The sequence below is a fragment of the Phacochoerus africanus genome, chromosome 8, assembly GCF_016906955.1.
Source record: "Phacochoerus africanus isolate WHEZ1 chromosome 8, ROS_Pafr_v1, whole genome shotgun sequence".
Taxonomy (NCBI): domain Eukaryota; kingdom Metazoa; phylum Chordata; class Mammalia; order Artiodactyla; family Suidae; genus Phacochoerus; species Phacochoerus africanus.
Genome location: NC_062551.1, coordinates 63,267,633 through 63,289,016, shown reverse-complemented (window position 1 = coordinate 63,289,016; position 21,384 = coordinate 63,267,633). Strand labels below are relative to the sequence as shown.

At 67.0% G+C, this 21,384-nt stretch overlaps 3 protein-coding genes across 8 annotated transcripts; 1 reads left to right on the top strand and 2 right to left on the bottom strand.

Moving 5' to 3' along the window:
- Window positions 1–152: 152 nt before the first annotated feature.
- Window positions 153–11,563, top strand: DVL1 (dishevelled segment polarity protein 1). 4 transcript variants are annotated; one of them, XM_047791049.1, is made up of 15 exons: window positions 153–669; window positions 5,603–5,672; window positions 5,763–5,884; window positions 6,130–6,233; window positions 6,426–6,564; window positions 6,771–6,864; window positions 6,947–7,016; window positions 7,113–7,252; window positions 7,340–7,416; window positions 7,489–7,556; window positions 7,702–7,779; window positions 8,438–8,569; window positions 8,656–8,823; window positions 8,896–9,102; window positions 10,290–11,563. In XM_047791049.1, the coding sequence occupies exons 1-15, from the start codon at window positions 281–283 to the stop codon at window positions 10,676–10,678; spliced, it is 2,247 nt and encodes a 748-aa protein (XP_047647005.1). In that variant the 5' UTR covers window positions 153–280; the 3' UTR covers window positions 10,679–11,563. The 4 variants fall into 4 exon arrangements, with proteins under 4 accessions (XP_047647005.1, XP_047647004.1, XP_047647007.1 ...); XM_047791048.1 differs by having other exon boundaries at window positions 7,702–7,854; XM_047791051.1 differs by lacking the exon at window positions 8,656–8,823 and having other exon boundaries at window positions 444–669; window positions 7,702–7,854.
- Window positions 11,525–17,116, bottom strand: TAS1R3 (taste 1 receptor member 3). 2 transcript variants are annotated; one of them, XM_047791046.1, is made up of 6 exons: window positions 15,297–16,927; window positions 14,924–15,224; window positions 14,058–14,840; window positions 13,741–13,944; window positions 13,488–13,608; window positions 11,525–13,344 (listed from the first exon to the last, which is right to left on the bottom strand). In XM_047791046.1, exons 1-6 carry the CDS (start codon window positions 15,479–15,481, stop codon window positions 12,371–12,373), a joined length of 2,568 nt encoding a protein of 855 aa, XP_047647002.1. In that variant the 5' UTR covers window positions 15,482–16,927; the 3' UTR covers window positions 11,525–12,370. The 2 variants fall into 2 exon arrangements, with proteins under 2 accessions (XP_047647002.1, XP_047647003.1); XM_047791047.1 differs by having other exon boundaries at window positions 13,001–13,608; window positions 16,863–17,116.
- CPTP (ceramide-1-phosphate transfer protein) lies at window positions 17,032–21,357 on the bottom strand. 2 transcript variants are annotated; one of them, XM_047791058.1, is made up of 3 exons: window positions 21,307–21,357; window positions 18,702–18,829; window positions 17,032–18,518 (listed from the first exon to the last, which is right to left on the bottom strand). In XM_047791058.1, exons 2-3 carry the CDS (start codon window positions 18,815–18,817, stop codon window positions 17,996–17,998), a joined length of 639 nt encoding a protein of 212 aa, XP_047647014.1. In that variant the 5' UTR covers window positions 18,818–18,829; window positions 21,307–21,357; the 3' UTR covers window positions 17,032–17,995. The 2 variants fall into 2 exon arrangements, with proteins under 2 accessions (XP_047647014.1, XP_047647013.1); XM_047791057.1 differs by having other exon boundaries at window positions 21,326–21,352.
- Between the last annotated feature and the right edge of the window lie 27 nt (window positions 21,358–21,384).

Here is a 21,384-nt window from a genome sequence, read left to right as displayed (position 1 = left end):
GTGGGCGCCGGGCGCGCGGGCGGGGGGAGCCGGGCCGCGACGCAGGAGTAGAGGCCCCGCCCCGCGCGCTCCGCCCCGCCCGCGCGTGCGCAGCTCCGCCCCCTGCCGCGGGCGGCCGGTGACGTCAGGCCGGCCGCTCTCGGGCGCCCCCCGCGGCCGCGCGCAGCCGGGCCCGCGGTCCCTTTAACGCGCGGCCCGAGGGGGCGGCGGCGGCGGCGGCGGGGCGCACGGACGCGGCGGGCCGCGCGCCCTCCCTGCCTGCGTCCCGGGCCGGGGGCGCATGGGCGGCCTCGGGCGGCGGGGCAGCAGCCGGGGCGCGCGCGGGGCCGGGGCCGAGGCCGGCGGGGCGGGCGGGGCCCGGGCGGCTGGGCGGGGGCGCGGGGGCCTGGTCGCGGCCGGGCCGGGCCGGGCGGCGGCGCGCGGGCCGGGCGCGGGCGGGCGGGCGGGCGGCGGGGAGGCGCCCGTGTCCGAGGCCCGGGCCGGGCCTGAGCGCCGCGCCATGGCGGAGACCAAGATCATCTATCACATGGACGAGGAGGAGACGCCGTACCTGGTCAAGCTGCCCGTGGCGCCCGAGCGCGTCACGCTGGCCGACTTCAAGAACGTGCTCAGCAACCGGCCGGTGCACGCCTACAAATTCTTCTTCAAGTCCATGGACCAGGACTTCGGGTCAGTGGGCCTCGCGGCCTGTGCGTGGGCGCGCGTGTCGGCACCTGTCTGCGCCCGGCAGGGCAGGGGGATCCTGGGGCTGTGCCCGCGCGCGCCGCTGCGGTGTGTCCTACCTGTCTGTACCCTGAGCAGGGGCCGCCCAGGCCCCTGCCTGCCCGGGAGCCTTTGAGCTCTGACCCGTGGGCAGGCGGGGATCCTAGCTTCTCCACTCCAGCCCTCCTCGTGGCTCCCCTCCTGTCCTGAGTGTGTATGACCTGCAGTGGTGGAGGTCTCCGGAAGCCCACCTTGGCATCTGCCAGAGTCAGGGCCCGCTCGCTGTCTCCCTTCTGTGGAGGGCAGGTGCTTAGGCATGACCTGGACAGCCTGAGATTCGTGGGACTCGGGTCAGAGGAGTGTCGGAGTGTCCCGTGGAAGGGGTTGGAGTGGGGGGCAGCCACCCAGTGGGTCCCCTAGTTAGCAAGGGGGAAATGAGATGATCTGGACAGGGATACAAGTCTGTCTTCTGGGGTTTGAAGCAGTTTCTGGAGGCTCGAGACAGCCTCCTCTTGGTCTCCAGAGTCCTCAGGACAGGGCAGAGGTCAGGGGTCACTAGTGACCATGGGCCTGTCCTGGGGTTGCTGGCCGCAGGGCCTCTGTCTGTGCTGAGCCACACAGCCCTTGGGTTCCTGGAGCAGCCTCTGGGTCAGGGTCCCTATGTCTGCACTTAGCAGTGGCTGTCCTGGCCAAGGGGACTTCTCAGTTGTGCGGGGCGGCTGAGCCTCTAGAACAGTGAGTGGTGAGCAGAGGCCTGACCCGGCACAGCCACGGGTAACCTGAGTCCCCTGCTCAGCAGTGCTGGGGGGGCACCCAGAGGCTTCATGGGCCGAGCAGGTGTGCCTGGGCGCCCTCGGGCAGCCCGTGTCCTTGTGTGTGGCTGCGCCTTGGGACTTTGACATTGAGGCTGTTTCCTGGATTCTGCGGTTTGCAGGCCCAGGTCAAGTCAAGCTGAGGCCGCTGTGTGGCTCTCAGGGAGGCCTGAGGGCCGTGTGGACAACTGGACTCTCTTGGGCCTGCCCAGCACGAGGGAGAGGCAGAGACGGGAGGGTGTGTCTGGGACAGCCTCGGAAATCTCGGTGCCCCCCGCCCTGCTGGGCCCAAGCTGGGCTCCACAGGGTAGGGCATCATTTAAGGGCATGTGATCCCAGCATGGACCTCGCTGGGCCGCCCCATCTTCTCTGGGTCTGGCCTGCTTTGGGTGTTAACATCGGGTATGTGAAAGTGTTTCGTTTTTAACTTGATTATTTTAATAAAAATCGCTCAAGTCGCACGTGCTCTGTCACAAACTGAAGCCAGCAGGGAGTGCGTGGCCAGGCATGTGCCCAGCCCCCCAGCTTGCTGCCCTTGGACCGTGATCCGGGCTGCATCCTGAGGGGTCTGACCCTGCTCCTGTGTCTGAGAGCCACTAAGCTGCCGAGACCCCTGTCTTGCTCAACGTGTTCTCCCAGCAGAGGCCGGGCCTCCTGGAGGACTTGGAGGACCTGGGTTCCCTGGCCTAGGAGGACAGTGGGCGGGCAGATCTGGGTCCTAAAGCATGAGTAGGAGTTCTTCAGGTCATCTGAGCATGTCTGGAATGTGGGGGAGGGAATAAGAGCAGGCTGGCAGATGGGGCTGGGACAGAGGGAAGGTTTGGGGTGACTTTGGAAAGCTCATCTTATCCCCCACCCCGATCTCTGGTTTGTGGGCTGTTGGCCTCAGGGGACCCTTGGAGAGGATCAGCCTCCTCCTCCACCATGCTAAGATCTACCTGCAGAGCTCCAGCTCTTATTTATTCTGTAAAGTCGTTTATTCAGTGGAATAAGTTTTCTCTTGGAGGAGCTGGCTAGTCGTTCACACTTTAGTATAAACCAGAACTGGAGGCTCGTCCTGGATACCTAGTGGATGTAGTTGGAGGTTGTGGAGAGTGTAGGTCCTGGCTGGGCTGGGGCAGAAGCTGTCTCAGGAGAGGGGACTGTGAGGAGCGCCAGGTGAGCCTGGGCATCCTGCCCCAACCCCTCAGGCCACTGTGGGAGCCTGAGGTGTGGCCACAGCCACATGCTCTGGGCCGACCCCCTCTCTTCCCCGTGGGCCTCTTTGACCAAATGGGCGGCAAGTCCTGTACCCACTTCCCACTTTTCCTATGCAGGTCACAGCTATTGTGTCCTAGCAAAGCTGGGGAGGGTCTCTGGGCCTGGGGTGGGCTGGCCCAGAGGTGGGCCGGTGCTGGTGCAAGGAGGGGCTTGGCCTGGCCTTGGGGCCAAGGGGCAGAGGTTGAGGGCATTTGGTCACAGGTTTCTGGCACTAGGGCCGCTTTGCTGGTTCCAGGCCTGGCTGCACTTGGCATGAAGCCATCTGTCTGGTGGTGGCCCTGGCTCCTTGGCGTCTGGGCCAGGAGCTCCAGTCTGTGGGGCCACCTGTCATGGTTTTGGGTGGTGTGGGGGTGCTGTGCTTGGCCTGGCCCAGAAGGCCCGCGGTCCCCCTCTACCGCTGCCGCTCAGCCCGCTGGGCTCGGGAAAGTCTAGACCTGTGACCCCCAGAGCCCGCGGCAGGTCGTGGAGGACTGGGACTGGGACCCCTCACCCTGGAGCCTTCAGCTGGTCAGGAGACAGTGAGGGGACAGATGAAGGCTCTGTGGGAGCTGAGGACCCCCAACTCATGGGGACACAGTTGGGGCCACCCGGTCGGGAAGGGCCGGCTGTGGTGTGCGGTGGCCTCTGGGGGCCCAGGGGTCCTCCTGGCCCCTGGCTTTGTTCCAAGGGCCCCACTTCGAGCAGATTCCTCACTGGGGCGAGTCTGCGAGGGCGGCGGGTGGGGCTGGGCATCCCAAGTTGGATGTTAACTGGGATCTCGCCAGGAACTCTGAGGTTGGGGGCAAGGTGCCAATAGGGGTGTCCCTGGGCAGCCAGCCCGAGGGTCAGTGCCTTCATCAACCACTGCTCCCAAGGCCTGCGCTCCTGCCTGCTGAGGCCCCACCTGGGAGGGAGCCCAGGGTGGTCTGGGGGCCTCTCCTGTGCACAGCCCAGGTCTCCCTGGATCCCACCCTGTCCCTCTTCCTGGCCATTGGCGGGGGTGGGCAGCACTGCACACCCCGTACCCTTTTTCCTGGGGGCTTGGACACCTGCCCCCCCCTCCCTGCTGTCCCAGCCTAGCTGCCCCTCAGTGCCCCAACCTCCAGGGAGCAGGACGCTGTCCTGCACAGGCTGGGAGGGGTGTTTCTCAGCCACAGAGGGCCAGCAAAGGGGGGCCTGGGAGGGGTGTGCCTGGGTGGGTGGGTATGTGGAGGCTTCAGGCAGCCCTGGGGGATGGCCATCTTTGGGCACTGACTGCATGGGCACTGGGGCCTTGGGGTGCTCCTGGGTCCCCCAGCCTGGGGTGCCTGCCTCAAGGGTGCCAGGCAGGCCCCAAGGATGAGTCACAAAGGGTGGGGGCGGGGGTGCAGCGGAGGTGGCTGTCTGGGCTCCCTGGGCCGTGAAGCGGGCACCAGGTCCCTCCTGGGTCTGTGGCTGCTTGGGTGCCCAGGAGGGCTTGCTGCAGTCCCTTGTATGTTGGCTGCAGCTGGGCAGGACCCTAGGTGTCCCCAGGCCACCCAGGTCTTCCCGTGGTGACAGCTCTCTGTGTAGCTTTCTCAGTTGAATCTTGGGCTGGTCTGCTCGTCACTGGGGAGAGGAGGGGTCCAAGGAGTGGCTCTTTTCATCTACCAGGGTGTCCCCCTTATTGTGTGTGTGTGGCTGGCCGGGGGCGGGGGGCAGGTGGTCACCGTAGCCCCCGGCAGTGCCCTCCCCCTCCAGACGGGCCCCATCTGCTCCACATCCACTCTGCCCCAAGGGCCCTGCTCCCTGGTGGGAGGTGGTGTGTCGGCTCTGCGGGGGACTCCTGCCCTTGCTGCGGCCTGGGACCAGCCAAGTGGAGGGGTCCAGGCCTAGCAGGCTGTGAGGCTGTTTCCTGCCTGGTCTCTGGCTCCTCTTTCTGCACTGGGCCCCAGTCCCAGGTGTAGACGTCTGCACGCTGGGCAGGGCGGATTCCAGGGGGCGGGCGCCGGGGCCCTTCCCGCTGCAGGCCCCGCCCTGCCTGCCCTGCTTCCCCCCTGGCCTCCAGGAGGTTGCAGTACGGGATGTGCGGGGCCACGGCCACGGCCACAGCCTGCCCTACCCTGCCCCACAGCCCCTCCCCTGCTGCCCTCCTCACTCCTTTGAACCTGATGCCTAGACCTCCCGAACCTGTTTCTGACCCCAGGGTCACTAGCCTCCTTCCCAGTGGGTGCTGCCCTGGCCCTCTGCGACCTGCCCTTCCCACCCCTCAGGCTCACCCGGCTGGGGACAGGCCAGGGCTAGCTTCTGGGCAGTGGCTAGTGGGGCTCGCTGACCTCCAGGACCTGAGCCTTCTTGTGGGCCCAGCTGGCCCTAAGCCTACTTTTCCAGGTCTTGCATTGGGCTGGTGCAATGAGTGGCATCTGCTTCTGTGTCCCTGGTTGCCGACGGGCATGCCTCTGCGTGTGTGGGCTTGTGGGTCCGTGTGCCGGGCACCCTGGCCTGCCTGTGTCCAGGGGTCCCTTTGTGCCGTGGCCCTCCGCCATGCGAACCGGGTTCTGTTCTGGGCCCGTGGGGCGGGCCCCACCCTCCAGATCCACACTCCGGGGGCGCAGGCACCACGCAGGGTGGGTTGTTCCACGGAGCCCTAGGCTGTGATCTGCTGCTGGGGGGTCGAGTGTCTGTGCCCCCTGAGTCCTTGGAAGGATGCTGGAGTTTCCCAGGAAGGGAATGTGCCGGACCAGGGCGTCCACAGGGACTGACCTCTGGGCCTGTGGCTGGACCCCAGGTGGCACATGCCCCAGGCCAGCTGGGGGCCTTACTCCAGCGCCTGCTGGCCACAGAGGGGGCAGCCCCCAGGGTGGCAGCTTCACGACTGTGTCTGCCCACAGGGTGGTGAAGGAGGAGATCTCTGACGATAATGCCAAGCTGCCCTGCTTCAACGGCCGCGTGGTCTCCTGGGTGAGTCTGCAGGAGGCTGGACACCTGTGCCCGGGGCCCTGCTGGGGTGGCCTGGAAGCCTCGTCCCTGAGTCCTCGCTCTCCTCTGCAGCTGGTCCTGGCCGAGGGTGCACACTTGGACACAGGGTCTCAGGGCACTGACGGCCATGCGGACCTGCCCCCACCTCTTGAGCGGACGGGTGGCATCGGGGACTCCCGGCCCCCCTCCTTCCAGTAAGGACTCTGGGGGGCGGTGCTGAGCCCAGTGGTCCTGAGGGACCTGCCAGGCCTGTTGGGGATGGAGAGGGGCAGCTGAGCAGGGGCCCATGGTCAGCAGGTGCTGGTCAGCAGGGGCCCAGAGCGGGCTGGGGGGTGGACGGGGGCCCCTGCCAGAGTTGGAGTTCCACCAGATGAGGGAGGAAAGGAGCTGAGGGCGTCCACGGCCCGGCCTGCCCCACCTTGCCTTCCTCTTGGCGCAGCCCGAACGTGGCCAGCAGCCGCGATGGGATGGACAACGAGACTGGCACAGAGTCCATGGTCAGCCACCGACGGGAGCGAGCTCGCCGCCGGAACCGTGAGGAGGGTAACTAGGCCACACCTTTGACCTCCCTGGGCCCCTGGGGGGCACCCCAGGCCCCTGCTGTCCAGTGGGGTCCCTTGGTGGAGGTTCCTGATTCAGCTGAGAGGATCCTAGCAACCCCTCCTCTGGAGCAACCCCAGCAACAGGTGCTCCAGAGCACCCCGCGGCCAGCTCCCCTCCCTGCTGTGCCCACAGCTGCCCGGACCAACGGGCACCCGAGGGGGGACCGGCGGCGGGACCTGGGGCTGCCCCCGGACAGCGCGTCCACCGTGCTGAGCAGCGAGCTCGAGTCCAGCAGCTTCATCGACTCGGACGAGGACGACAATACCAGCCGGTGGGCATGGGCGGGTGCCCAGGCGCGTGCGGGTGTCCGTGTGCCCACGAGCAGGGGCCGGGCCGGCTGCCTCGTGTCTGCCGAGCCGTGGGGCTCCTGTTGCGGGAGCAGGGGCTGAGCCCGTTCTGCAGCGCGTCCCGCACGGGCTTCCCTGGGCTGCGTGCAGGCGGAGAGGCGGCCGGCGCCCTGACCCTGTGCCCCCGCAGGCTGAGCAGCTCCACCGAGCAGAGCACCTCGTCCCGGCTCATCCGGAAGCACAAGCGGCGCCGGCGGAAGCAGCGCATGCGCCAGACGGACCGCGTAGGTGGAGGGGGTGTGGGCCGCTCTGTCCCCTGGGGCCGCCATGCCGCCCGCAGCCCCTCACCCAGGGCCGCCCCCGCAGGCCTCCTCCTTCAGCAGCATCACGGACTCCACCATGTCGCTGAACATCATCACCGTCACGCTCAACATGGGTGAGGCCTCCGCCGCCGCCGCCGCCGCCGCCGCCAGAGGGGCCCGGGGCTCGGGGGGGGGGGAGGGGGCGCTTGTTCACACACCCGGCCCCGCAGAGAGGCACCACTTCCTGGGCATCAGCATCGTGGGCCAGAGCAACGACCGGGGCGACGGAGGCATCTACATCGGCTCCATCATGAAGGGCGGGGCTGTGGCCGCCGACGGCCGCATCGAGCCGGGCGACATGCTGCTGCAGGTGCGGGGCTGCCAGGGGCCGCGGGGAGGGGCGGGCGAGGTCTCACCCCCCACCACTGCGCTGACCGCCCCCCCCGCCCCGCCCCAGGTGAATGACGTCAACTTCGAGAACATGAGCAACGACGACGCCGTGCGGGTGCTGCGGGAGATCGTGTCCCAGACGGGGTGAGGCGCGCGCGTGGCGGGGGGAGGGGGTGCTGCTTGGGGCCTCGCCGGTGTGACCCGCCCACCCCGCAGGCCCATCAGCCTCACGGTGGCCAAGTGCTGGGACCCGAGCCCTCGGAGCTACTTCACCATCCCGAGGGGTGAGTGACCCCCCGGGTCTGGCGGGGCGGGGGGCGGGGGCGCCCAGCCCAGCCTGAAGGGCCTCTCTCCCTGTGCTCCTGTGCCCTTGTGCTCTGCCTTCTCCCCCACTGTCCATTCGTCTGTCGCCACACGGTGGCTGCCCAGCTGACCCGGTTCGGCCCATCGACCCAGCCGCCTGGCTGTCCCACACGGCGGCGCTAACCGGAGCCCTGCCCCGCTACGGTACGAGCCCCTGCTCCAGCGCCGTCACGCGCACCAGCTCCTCCTCACTAACCAGCTCTGTGCCCGGCGCTCCGCGTAAGTGGTGGCTCCTGAGATCAGAAAACGGAGGCACCCGTGAGGGCCCAGCCGAGGCGCCCGCCTGGCACGGCCACCCCCGAGGGCCATCCCGGCTCGAGCGTTGGTGCTGGTGCCAGGCCCACGAGGGCGGACACCGTACCCTGGGGTCACGGACACGTGGGCGCCCACGCTCGCACCCTCTTCCCAGCCCTCTGTCTGTAGTGGGAGGGAAGGGCTCGGGAGGCCGGGCCGGGCCTGCCCAAGGGTCTGCTGTCTGGCGGGGGCAGGCGGCATCTGTGTGGCCCTCACGCTGCTTTTCTGCCACTAACATGACTAATAGGCCCAGCTTGCAGGGAAGGGGGTGGAGGGGGTCTGGTCTCCACCCCGTGGGGTCCGCTCTGCAGGGCAGGGGTGGCCTCGCCTGGTTGGCCCCAAGACCTGGTGAAGCGTTTCCCTGTTGGAGACGAGGCCCCACCCTCCCCGCCCCAGGCCGCTCCCTGACCCTGTGCTGGCAGTCGGGCGGGCGGGTGGTGGAGGGTCCTTGCGGTCGTGCTTGCGGCTGTGCTCCCATCTGTGGCTGAGCGCAGGGTGTGCCTTGCAGAGCTGGAGGAGGCGCCCCTGACGGTGAAGAGTGACATGGGCGCTGTCGTCCGGGTCATGCAGCTGCCGGACTCGGGCCTGGAGATCCGCGACCGCATGTGGCTCAAGATCACCATCGCCAATGCCGTCATCGGTGCGGGGCCCTGGGCAGCGGGGGGCTTGGGGGCGGTGGGGCGCGGCCCGGGCTCCCCGCCTGACGCCTGACGCCGGCTGCGCCAGGGGCGGATGTGGTGGACTGGCTGTACACGCACCTGGAGGGCTTCCGCGAGCGGCGGGAGGCACGCAGGTACGCCAGCAGCATGCTGAAGCGCGGCTTCCTGCGGCACACGGTCAACAAGGTCACCTTCTCCGAGCAGTGCTACTACGTCTTCGGGGACCTGTGCAGCAGTGAGTGGGGGCCACGGGCAGAGGGCCCCGGAGGACCCGCCCGCCCCCCCTTACCTGCCCCCCCTCCTGCAGATCTCGCAGCCCTGAACCTCAACAGCGGCTCCAGTGGAGCCTCCGATCAGGACACGCTGGCCCCGTTGCCCCACCCAGCCGCCCCCTGGCCCCTGGGCCAGGGCTACCCCTACCAGTACCCGGGGCCCCCGCCCTGCTTCCCACCCGCATACCAGGACCCTGGCTTCAGCTACGGCAGCGGCAGCGCTGGGAGCCAGCAGAGTGAAGGTGAGGGCCCGCCGGCCGGCGTCCAGCTCCCTGCCTGCCCGCCCGCCACCTGGCTCTGCCCTGTTGCCCGTCCCCCCCCCCGCCCCCCGCCCTGTGCGCTCCCACCTGCTCTGTGCTCGGGCCCTGGGTGGCTCCTTCTGGAAGGGGTGAGTGGTTAGAAGCTTCAGGGGTTGGGGGGGGCGCTGGTGTTCCAGACGTGGCCGAGGCCAAGGCAGGAGGGGGTGTGGGGGGACATGTGGGGCCCTGGGACGTAGTGGAGGACAGACACCTCCCCCGGCCCCCTGTGGTGGCCTGGAACCAGCGAGGAGCAGTTTCGCAGACACACGCGGCCCGTGGCGGGGATGCGTGGGGAAGCTGGGCAGAGGTGGGGGCTCGGGGTCCCCAAGGAGAAGCTTCGTGGGAATAGTGTCCCAAGGCTGAGGGTCAGGGAGGTTAGCCGGCACATGCCCCCGCACCCGGCACACCGGAGGGGGTGCGGAGAGCAGCGGCTCAGAGGGCAGCAGAGTCCAGGGAGAAGCTGTGTCGGGTGCCTATGGGCCCTGGACAGGCCCAGCTGGAGGGGGGCATGCCCTGGGCGGCGGGGTGGGTGCCTGGGCCGGGCCGGGTGTGTAACTCCTCTGTCCCTTGCTTTGTGCTGAGCAAGCCTTAGACTGAAGGACTAGCGGAACGGACCCTCAGGGCCGGTAAGCCAGGGTCCTGCCCCGTGCCCCTGTCGGCACGTCCCCAGCCAGGGGGCGTCTTCAGGTTCACGGCACTTCCTGAGAGCCCAGGAGGGGCTAAGCTGAGCAGCTGGCTGGGGTTCTGGGGTCAGATCAGAGAAGGGTCTTTGGGGCGGGGCGTCCAGAACGGCCGGCCGGTGTGCGGGCGCACAGGGCCTTCTCTGGGCCTCGCTTTCTCAGCAGCAAGACCAGGCCCTTGGTTCAGGCGCTGGGGTGAGGAGTCAGGCACAAGCTGGCCTCGGCATGTCCCTGCTTGTCTGCCCCCCTCTGCCGCCCCCCGCCTGCTTCCACTGCTTCCCCGGTCGGGGCCAGCCCAGCCCTCGTGTCTGCATGGCTGCCCACCACCCCCACCCCGGGCTCAGGACCACCGGGTTCTGCTCCTGGTTGCCCCGGCAATGGCCGCCTGTCCCAGGAGAAGCCAGGCCTGGCACTGACTGGCCCATTCCTCTCCCTACTTCTTGACCCCAGGAAGCAAAAGCAGTGGGTCCACCCGGAGTGCTGGCGGGAGCAGCCGTCGGGCCCTGGGTCGAGAGAAGGAGAGCCGGTCGGCTGGAGCTGGGGGCAGTGGCAGCGAGTCAGACCACACAGCGCCAAGCGGGGCCGGTGGCAGTGGCTGGCGGGAGCGTCCAGCTAGCCAGCTCAGCCGTGGCAGCAGCCCGCGCAGCCAGGCCTCGGCCGCCGCCCCTGGGCTCCCCCCGCTGCACCCCTTGACAAAGGCCTACTCGGTGGTGGGTGGGCCGCCCGGGGGGCCGCCTGTCCGGGAGCTGGCCGCAGTCCCCCCAGAGCTGACGGGCAGCCGCCAGTCTTTCCAGAAGGCCATGGGGAACCCCTGTGAGTTCTTTGTTGATATCATGTGACCGAGGAGAATGCCCGCGGCTGCTCCTGCTGTCCCTGCAGGCGGGCACTGTGCCTGGAGCTGGTGCGCTTGCCTCGGCGGCCCAGCCTGTGCTTAGTGCCGTGGCGTCTGGGCCCAGACAGAATGGCGGTAGGCGGCAGGCGGGGGCCGAGGAGAGGCCGTCGGCTGCGGGTCAGAGCAGACTCCAGTGGGGGGGCCTCCCACTCCCGGTGCTGGGGCAGGTCTGACCTGCACCCCCGGGTGTGTGCCTCAGGGACCCTCCCTCACCCGCAGAGCTGTGCTCAGGGCCTCAGACTGAGCTTAGAGGTGGCCTGGGTCCCTCCTCCACCTGGTTCACAGGCCCCACCCATCTTGCCCAGGCCGGGGGCCCTCTCGCGAGTGGGATCAGAGCCCCGAGGGCCCTCTGTAGCTGCCCAGGGGGGGTGTCTAATTTATTTATTTATTACCTGGCCTGTGTGCCCCGGGGGCGGTGGCAAGTCAGCTGGCCCCACCCCCAGCCACCGGAGCAGAGTTTGAGGTCTCCCCACGCCTGCAGGGGCACAGGTCGAGTCTGCGAGGGGGTGGGAGGGTTGTGAGGGGGAGTCAGAGGTGCCTGGGGGGCATAGTCCCCCTGGCAGGAGGGGATGCTGACCCCCAGGGACGAGGGCACAGATGCACATAGCTGCTGCAGGTCGGGGCAAGGGCCTTGGCCAGCTCGCCCTTTCTCGCTGTCCTCTGGTGGCCGCCACCCCCCACCGCACACGCTACTTCCGTCCCAGCGTCTCTGACCCGCACACGTCTGCGCTGTAGATACCGTATCGAGTCGGCGCGTCCGTCCAGATAGTCAATAGAGCTGCTTCTGTGTAAATGCTATTTTAAACACTAAAAAGCATTTAATTTTATGGGACCAGCGTGCGTGACCTGTATCTCTTCTTTCCTACTTTCAGAGGTTGGGGTGCAGGGGCTGGGGGCAGCCTCCTGGGGGCAGCCAGGAGCTGACCCATGACTGGCTTGGTACTGTCCACGCGGTGCCAGCTCAGCCAGGAAGCCCTGGCGCAGTAGCCCTGGGCCGCGGTCCTCTGTCCGTGGTGCTGGCCTCTGGTTTGGGGGGTGGGGTCCTTGTGGCTGGCGCTGGCCTTGGTGCTGACCCCCACCCTGCCTGGGCTCTGTCCACGGTGCTGGAGGTGGCTGACCCCCATTTATTGGCTCAGGCCAGCCAGGGAGGCAGAAGGAAGCTGGGTGCCCCCTCCCTCCTGAGTGGGCCTCTGCCCTACGCTGGGGCCCACGGTCAGGCTCCCACCCCTGCAGGGGGTCAAGAGAGCCCCAGCCCATCCACCAATGTCCCGCCCCTGAGGGCCTGCTAGTGGGGGCCCAGGCTGGGCCCAGCCAGGCAAGTGATGCCTGCCTGGCCTTCACCTGGTCTGTCAGGGGCTTTCCTGAGAGCTCGGCTGCAGCCCCACAGGCTCTAGGCTACTGTCCGTGGGCGTCTCTCAGGGACAGTGGGCCTGGGTCACCTGTGCAGGCCAGGGCTCAGCTGGGACAGGGACAGCCTGTCTCTGGGGCCCTAGATAATGAGGTTCCGTGGGACTGAGGCCCCTTATGCAGGCCTGGAGGTCACTGTGGGGTCAAGGGTGGTAGAATCTCAGAGTCAGGGCACAGCCTGCTGGTTGCCGCACAGGAACTTGGTCTGGGGGCACCTTGACTAGGTCTGAGGTCACTGGGGGGAGGTCACTGGGCCAGGGGTCATTTGTTTTTTCCCAGAGTCTCCTTCCCGCCCCCCTGCCCTCTGGCATCCCCCCAGGAAGAACGTGGGGGTGTTGAGGTCTGGCCACCTGAGCAGCAGGTAGCACTTGGGCAGGTGGAAAGTGGCCAGGATGCCCAGCACACAGAGGAGGGCGGCACCCATGTGCACGGCAGGCTGGGAGGCCACAGGCACGTTGGCTAGGAGGGGCACAAAGGAGACCCAGGTGATGAAGTAGGCCAGCATGGCGAAGGTCAGGCCGCGGGCGCTGTTGTGGTGGCCAGGCTGGTTCTGCACCAGGAAGGTGCCCAGGAAGCAGAGGAAAGCCAGCGTGGCATTGGTAGCATGTACCAGGCTGAAGCTGATCCAGGAGTGCACGCGGCAGTGCACCAGTGCCTCTGTGGGCAGCGCACGCCAGTCTGTCACCACCTCCGGTGGGAAGGCCACCAGGTACCAGGTGCAGAGCACTGCTTGTGCCAGCATGGCGAGCAGCACCGCCAGCCAGGCCCAGGGCCCCCGCAGGTGGCCGCAGAGCCAGTCAGCCCAACTTGGTGGCAGCTCTGACCTCGCAAAGATCTCAGCTGCCTGCAGGAAGAGGGTGCTCAGGCAGCCAGTGAGAGGGAGGTGGAGCAGCGGCTGCTGGGCCAGGCAGCTGGCAGGGCCGGGCCGGCCCGGGAACAGGAGGACGCTCAGGCAGACGAGGCCCAGGCAGGCCAAGCCGAAGCAGGCCCTTGGCCCACCGCAGGCCTGAACCAGCGGGCTGTCTCGGTGCCGGATGAAGAGCCCCAGGGCTGCCAGCACCAGGCCCAGAGCCAGGCCCAGCAGCACGAGCAGCACCAGCACGGCTGGCTCCCCCCAAGCCAGGAAGCTGGGCCTGCGGGGGAAACACCGGGTGCTCCGGTCCGGGGACCACTGGTCCTGGTCACACTGGACACAGAGGGTGTCATCTGAGGTGCGGGAGGAGAGAGGGGGTGCTGGGGGGTGCTGGCTTCCCCCACCTCACCCCTGTCAGGGGTTCTGGCCTCAAAGCCAGGCCTCCGACCCTCTGGGGACCCTCCCCACGGAGGAGGCAGGCCCAGGGGAGGCTCACCTGGGTTGCGCTGGTAGCTGCCCGCCTTGCAGTCCACACAGTCATAGCAGCAGGAGTGGAAGCCCTTCACCCGGCGCACCTGGCCCTCCTCGCACTGCCGAGAGCACTGGGACACGGGCTCCTGGGAGGGGCCTTGAGGCTCAGGCCTGCCCAAGACCGTGGGGCCGCCCCCTGCACCCCCAGGCAGGGTCGGAGCTTACTCCTGGCCGTGGGGGAGCTGCCCTGTGGCTGGGGACGCAGCCCCAGCAGTTACCTTGTTCCCCGGTGTGTGCCAGCGCATCTGGGGGCGCTGGAGCGTCAGGCGGCCGTCGAAAGTGCCCACGGTGCGCAGCGTGGGCATCAGGTCCTGCCACACCCACAGCTTCAGGTCGTAATCCATATCCACGTTCCCGCTGGTGTCGAACCGCAGTGTCAGGCCGCGTGCACGGAAGCTCAGGTTGTACATGTTCTCCAGGAGCTGGCGGGCAGGTCAGAGGGGATGGGGGTGCTGGGCGGGGAGCAGCGGCCAGCCTGACCTCCCACCCCACACCGTCCTTCTCCTCCGATTGCCGGCGGCACCCGTGCCCTCACCTGCCAGGGCCGCACTGGCTCCCGCGTGGGGCAGCCCGAGGCGTTGCAGAGTAGCGTGTCGTGGAGCGCCTGGGCCACGCTGTACACAGCTGCGTAGGCGGGGAAGCTCCGGTGGTGCAGCAGCCCCTCGGACAGGCTCTCCAATGTGACGTGGTCACACTGGGGGCAGCGAGGCCCCACCACGTGCTCCTCCAGCCCCTGCCGCTCGGCGGCCAGCGAGGCGCAGTAGGCGGGGTCGGCGGCCAGGGCCAGGCGGGTCTGTACGTAGGCCGAGAACTCAGGCATCAGGGCACCCTGGTGCAGGAAGCCAAGCACGGTGCCCACCTGGTCCATGCCCGGCAGTGTCATGACCAGGTCCGAGGTCAGCCAGGCCTCGCTGGCCACCCACACCTTGGGCGAGAGCCTGCAGTGGAGGCTGTGGCTGAAGAGGCTGCGGGCGGCGCGGGCGGAGGAGAACAGCACCACCACCTGCACGCTGCTCTGGTTTACCTGGGGCAGCAGGCCCTGCGTGCAGTCCAGCCTCGGGCTACGGGCATGGGGCAGCGGCACCAGGCCCTCATGCGCGATGCAGATGCCCTTGGTGTTGGCCAGGCTGGAGAAGAGGCTCAGGCCCTGCCGGCCGTACTCGTCGTCGCTGCCCATGGCGGCCACCCAGTTCCAACGCAGCTCCTGCAGCAGCTCCACCATGGCCACTGCCTGCACGCGGTCGCTGGGCACCGTGCGGAAGAAGGAGGGGAACGTCTCGCGATTGCTCAGCCGGTCCGTGCTGGCGCTGTAGCTGACCTGTGGGGCCGGAGGCACCTCCTGACGGGGGTGCCCAAGGTGGGCGGGGCTGGGGGGCAACGCGGGGAGAGGCGGGGGCGCACCTGAGGCATGAGGAAGAAGCCAAAGAACTTGCCGGTGACCAGGGCAACCTCGGACATGTGGGGCCCGATGACGGCCAGCACGCGGGGCTGGTACTGCGTGTAGTCGCAGTAGGTGGCAATGCTGCGGCTGCCAGCCTTGGCCATGAACACCAGGCTGGGCTTCATGGCGACCATGGGCTCTGAGCAGGTGTCGAAGAGGTCGTAGCCCAGGCGCAGCCCGGGGAGCAGGGCCGATCCGTTGTTGATTTCCTCCACAGCCATCATCATGGCCAGTGCCCAGAGCAGGCCGAGGGACGAGAACCTGGCGTCACAGGGGCTGTGACTGACTGACACTGCTTCCCCGGACCCGAGCCACCCCCGCTCCTGTCCCTACCTGGTACACACAGTGGCGTTGGGCTCTGTCCTGTCGCCCAGCCCAGCATCCTCGGTGGAGCCCAGGGGGAAGAGCCCCCCCAGCACGTAGTGCCCTTGCATGCTGAGCTGCCGGGACAGGCACAGCGGGGCCCCCGCCCTGAGGCCCAGGAGAGCTGTGAGGCCCAGGAGAGTCAGGCCTGGCATGGCAGGTGGCAGCTTCCAGCAGGGATGGCAGTGAGCAAACTGGGGGCCCAGATATGGGGAGTTGGGGTGGGCAGGCGGGGGAGGAGGATTTGTTTAGCAAAACCCTGGCCGGTCCTCACCTGCCAGCTCAGGGCCCTGGGGACGCCCTCCGTCTCCCGGGCCCCGCAGGTTTGCTTGCCTTGGACTCTTATTCTGATGCCACCACTAAGGCCCCCTGGCTGACAGTGACCTGGGCAGGCAGGCTCGGGGCAGCCACTGACCACGACCCCTTGCTACCTCCTTGCGCAGAAGCCCCTGGCACCCACCTCTTCCTGGAGGGGGAGGGTCACACTGGACCTGCCTGCCAGTGAGCCTGGCTTGGGTGCCAGTGCCCTGGGAGTGGGCACAGAAACCCTCTCCAGCCCTGGGCAGGTGCTGTCGGGCCCTGAGGGGGCACTGCTGGGGTGGTTTCATCTGCAGGCCTTGCAGGCAGCCTGAAGAGGGTGTCCCCCACCTCTGCTAACCAGCCAGGAGTACAGTGGACAGCTGGCCAGCCCGGCCTCCACCCTGTGGCTGGGGAGAGAGGGCCCCCAGGTGGAGGCCATGGCCTCTCGGCCCGCCTGGAAACGGTGCAGCTTGAGGGTCTGAGGCCTAGAAGCTTTGGGGGCCTGGCCCCTGGTGCCACACAGCAGGCCTGGGCCCTGGATGCAGCAGGTGCCTCCCTGTGGGGGCAGAGCCCAGCTGGGCCTGGAAGGCGTATGCAAACAAGGGAGGAGCGGCGGTAACCAAATGGGCCCCCACCGCGGGTCAGCACAGGGCCAGGCCGCTTAGCCCGGGTGCCTGGGGACTGGTTTCCCCACCCCCACCGCCACCAGGCCACACTGGCCCAGAGAAGCTGGGGGAGGCTAGTGATGCCCTGGTGGTGGGGGGAGGGGGGCTCAGGTGGGACCCGGAAGACGTTTACCAGAAGCTGTCGTGGGACCCGGCCTTCGCCTGTCCCCACTGCCCTGCAGGGAGGGCCCAGGCTGCAAGGCACCCTCGGGACACACACCACACACACACGGCGCCGCAGGTGCATGCCTGGATGCACGCGTGCACGCCTGCAGCGCTGGCTCTCTGGCCAGCGGAGCCCCCGGGCAGTTCTCCCAGGCCAGTCCCTCAGTCACCACACGGCGCCCCGAGCCCTGCGGGTGGGGGCAGGGCTAGATGGGGCGGCCGCTGGACACCGCTCCGCAGTTCTGACCCTTGGGCAGTGGCCGAAGACCCTGCCCTACATGCAGCCCTCCATCCAGGCCTCTCCTGTGGCACAGAGCCGCCCCTCCACTGGCCGCAGCCTCGGCAGAGCTTCCTTCTCCCTCCCTATCTCCAGCCACTTAGGTGACTCTGTGACTCAGTTTCTCACCTATGACATCGGGGTAATGACGTGGACCTCGATGTCCAAGCCAAAGCTCGCTCAGAGGCAGGTGGGGCCCCCGACACTGGCCGGGCAGGCCTCATGTCCCCATGGTTGACACTCTGCCTTGACAGGCGCCTGGCACACCCAACCCTCTGCCCTCGAGGGCAGCAGCCACTTCTGTAAGTGGAGTTTATTTTGGAAAAAGCCATCACTCGTATTACAGCTTCTAAAGGGCCCTGAAGGCTCGCATTTACATACATCTGCTCAGGCTGGGTGCTGTCCCCTTGGCACCCATGGGCCTGGACTCACATGGAAGAGGCAGCGGGACAGGACAGGCGCCTAAGCCCTGAGTGATGGCGGACAGGTGCGGCCACATGCCAGCCTGGCACAGAGGCAAAGCGGTCCAGGCCCCCTCCCTTGTAAGAAATCATTCTGGGTCTCCTGAGCTCCATGGGGACAGAGCAGCAAGGGTCAGGGACGAAGGGAACACAGCACCTCGCTGGACACTGGGGAGGGAGAGGCCAAGCCTGGCCCAGCAGAGCGCTGGGCTCCTGGGGGTTCTCGGGTGGTGCTGTGCAGACTTGAGGCTGCAGGAGGCAGCCGACGTGCACAGGGCTGTGGAGGCAGGGCAGGCCACCCCTCGGGGCTCCAGGTGCCATGGTCAGAGCACGTGGGCCCCTAACTGAGGAGGCGGGGCAGGGGGAAGCCTGCGGTGCTGACTGCTGTCCAGGGGTACTCCGTCCAGGGGACAGCCAGCTGTACGGAGGCGCCTGTCCTCTGGACGGATTCTGTATCCTGGGCCTGGTGACGTCGCCTCCATCTCACACTTGACCCCCAGGGAGGGGCAGCTTGTCCATGAACGCTCCCCTGCCTTCTGCACTTCACCCACCAAGAGTGACTTGACTGGACATGCGGGCACCATGGCAGAGGGTAAAGATGAGACGCCCGGTCAGGGAGGGGCCGGGTGAGGCACAGATGGCCAGCACCTCGGCCGGAGGCAGGGTCTGAGGGGCTCCGGACCAGCTTGAGTTCACAGGAGGACACAGATATTTCCATGGCGGGACTGCTGGGTCCTGGCCACCCCCACACAGCTCTGGGTTAGGGCACGCCCACCCCGCCGGGCGCCGGGCCCCCAGCCCCTAAGGCAGGTCCAGCAGGGCGTGCTCGGCGTAGAGATTCTGGGAGATGCTGTACACACGCTCGATGAAGGGCAGGGCCTCACCCAGCATCTCCACGGCCTGCTCAGGGGACCCCACGTTCATGGCCTCCAGGAAGGCCTTGCGTGTGGGCAGCACGCAGAAGGCCACGGTGACGGCGCGACGGACGATCCAGGGGTGATAGGCGGCCAGGGAGGCATTGTAGGAGTCCGTGCAGAGTGTGGCAGTGCGCGCGTCCTCGGGGCTGGCGCGGAGGCCTTCCAGGAAGAGCTGCAGCCAGTGCAGGGCCCGGTGCAGCCGAAGCACAGTCCGGCAGCCTGAGTCGGGGTGGCGGGAGCGCCGCTCCAGGTCCACCAGCTGGTTGCCTACCTCGTAGGCCACCATGGACTGCAGGCTGCTGTAGTGCTCCCGCTGGGCACCGCTGCGTAGCTTCTCCATGATCTGCAGCTTCGCCACCACGTCCTTGGAGATGAAGGAGAACACGGTGCCCAGGCTATTCAGGAACCTGTGCCAGGGAAGCAGGAGCTCAGCCTGGGGCGTGGGGGAGGCCGCCCCTGCCTCTGGGGCGGCGAGCGAGAAGAGCTGACCGGCCAGGGCAGGAAAGCGCCTACGAGCGCCGCCGAGGCGCAGGCAGCACACAAGGGACCAAGGGCCAGGAAAGGGCAGGGCAGTGGCCCCGGGCACGCACCTGACCAGGCCTCTCCAGCCGGCAAGGTAGTGGTCCAGGAGCACCTCTTCCTTCTCGTTGAGACACTGCTTGAAACTGACGAGGACAATTTTCAGATTGAAGTCTAAGTCATCCATTTTCAACAGGAGCTGAAATACACGGGGTCAGGCTGCAGGCTGGGAGCCTGCTCATTCTTTGGGTCGTGATTTCTGGGGGTGGGGGTAGGGACAGTCAGAAGGAAACAGCCATGATCCTGCTGCTCCCCTCTTTGAGCTCGTGGTGAGCCCCAGCCGCGGGTCAGCCCTGTGCCCACCTTGCTCTGCTCTTGCTGCACACTCGCAGACATACCGAGCCCTGCTGTGCCCTTTGCCAAGTGCTCGGCCCACAGCGCCACACAGCCTGTCACTCAGGTTTGTCAACCCCCTGCCACACCTCACTTGGGACAGGTGTCTCTGTGCTCAGGTTGTTGGTTTTTTTTTTCTTTTCCTTTTTCAGCCACACCCAAGGCGCGCCGAAGTTCCTGGGCCAGCAACCGAATCTGAACATGCAGCTGCGGCCTATGCCGCAGTGGCAGCAATGCCGGATCTTTAATCCCCCGCACTGGGCTAGGGATTGAACTGACACCGCCACAGGGACGAGGCTGGTCCTTAGCCCACTGCACCACGGCAGGAGTTCCGGCTCAGGTTTTCTTGCTGACTTGTTTATAGTCTCACTCCCCCCCTCCCCCCGTTTGTCTGTTCCTACAGCTGGAGAAGTATTTGCCGAGTCCTCACTCCGAGCCAGGCACGCATTGGGTGCTCTGTGAGTGACACCAAGAGCCTGGCCCCACTGGGGCGACATCCAAGTGGCAGGGCAATGTTTGTGTCGGGTAACAACAAAGGCAGGAAGTTCCAACATGACAGGTAGAAGGACAAGCCCCATGGAGAGACAGGCTGTGGATGGAGGTGGGAGGGCCACGCCCTTCCCTGCTTGAAGCTGCATCCCAACAACCAGAGCAGAGGCTGCAGGGTCAGTGTTTGTCGACAGCTAGACAGACATCAGCCTTTCACTCCTACGGTAACTGCACACGCCCCACACAGGAGGGACCAAAGGTCCCTGCACCAAAGGTCTTCCCACTCTCCGAAGGCAGCCCTAGGCCCTCCCTGAGCCCCAGGGAAACCAGAAGGGCCCCAGGCTAGAGTCCTGCTCTGGGTTCTGCTGACATTCATAAAGTCACTCCAGGAGTTCCTGCTGTGGCTCAGCGGTAATGAACCCGACTGGGACCATGAAGACACAGGTTCGATCCCGGGCCTTGCTCATTGGGCTAAGGATCCGGTGTTTCAGTGAGCTGTGGTGTAGGATGCAGTTGTGGCTTGGATCCGCCTTGCTGTAGTGTAGGCCAATTTGACCCCTAGCCTGGGAATTTCCATATGCCACAGGTGAGGCCCTAAAAAGCAATAAACAAACATATAGTCACTCCACAAACATCCCAGTGCCCACATGTTACTGGATATCTCTGGGCACCCTGTGCCATGCTTCCCTGTGGTGCGGCTCCGACAGGTCCTGGGGACCCAGCTGTATCTCACATCAAGTCCAGGACAAGCTCTTGTCCCTTTGGGCCTGGGGGATTCCTGTACCCTTGGTGCTGGGAGCTCTGGGAGCCAGGCATGGGAGGGCAGCCGTCCAAGCTGTGGTGAGAGCCCAGCCAAGAGAGCATACCTGGATGCCTGGGCAGATCACACACTTTCCTAAAACCCCGCCCTTCATCTTGGGGGAGAATGGGCCAGCACACCCTGCCCTGCCCAGCATCTGGACTGCTGAGAGCATGTGATGGGGCCCAGGGGTTGCTGAGGCCCTGCAGGCCCCACAGGCCTGGCTGCATGCCTGATGCCAGGCCCTGTGCTCGGAGGTGAGCTCACCCTGTGTTCAGGTGTGGGAGACAACCATGCCTGCCCTCAGGAAGAGGACACTCCAGAGACTTCCAGAGACTCCCTCTCTCAGGGCCTCGGTTTTCTGTCCACGGAGCAGATGGCCTCTGAGGCCCTCAGGGCTCCCTTCCTGGTCACCAGACATCCTGTGGGCCTGGCCTTCCTGCCCAGAACCTGAGCCAGCAGCTAACTGGAGGTGCCAGGAGTCTTTCAGAGCTTGAAAACAACAGGAAGGGCAGTGGCCATGCAGCCGGGGCGGGCAGCATGCCAACTCTGGGAAGGTGATGCAGGGCACCGCCAAGGCTCCCCCAGGGGCAGCCCAGGCCCCAAGGTCAGGGCTCATCCTGAGGCCGGCCTGAGCACCGGAGCCCTGTGGCTGACAGCAAGGAAAATGGGGCAGTCCTCCAACACCTCAGGTCCAGAGGGTGTGAGCCAGGCCCTGTCCAGGAAGTCCTGCAAATCTCGCCTGGGAAGGAGGCTCCAGGTGGCGCTGGGCTGGAACGCGAGATCCCCGACCAGGTGGGGTCCCCCAACCTGGGCAGGTCCTGCTCCAGCTCAGGCCCAGGGATGGGCCAGGGACCCCGGGTCCGGGCCGGCGCGGGAGGCAGGTCCTCGGCCGCCCTCTCCCGCGGTCCCACGGCAAGGTCCAGGCCCACCCGCCGGGTTCGGTTGGGCTGGGTTTCCCCGCCACCGACTGCAGCTCGTCTCTACCCGCTCACCTGCGCCGCCGCCGCTCACCTGCGCCGCTGCGGCCGCCCCAGGCCCCGCTGCCCCGCCCCCGGCCCCCGCCCCACCGC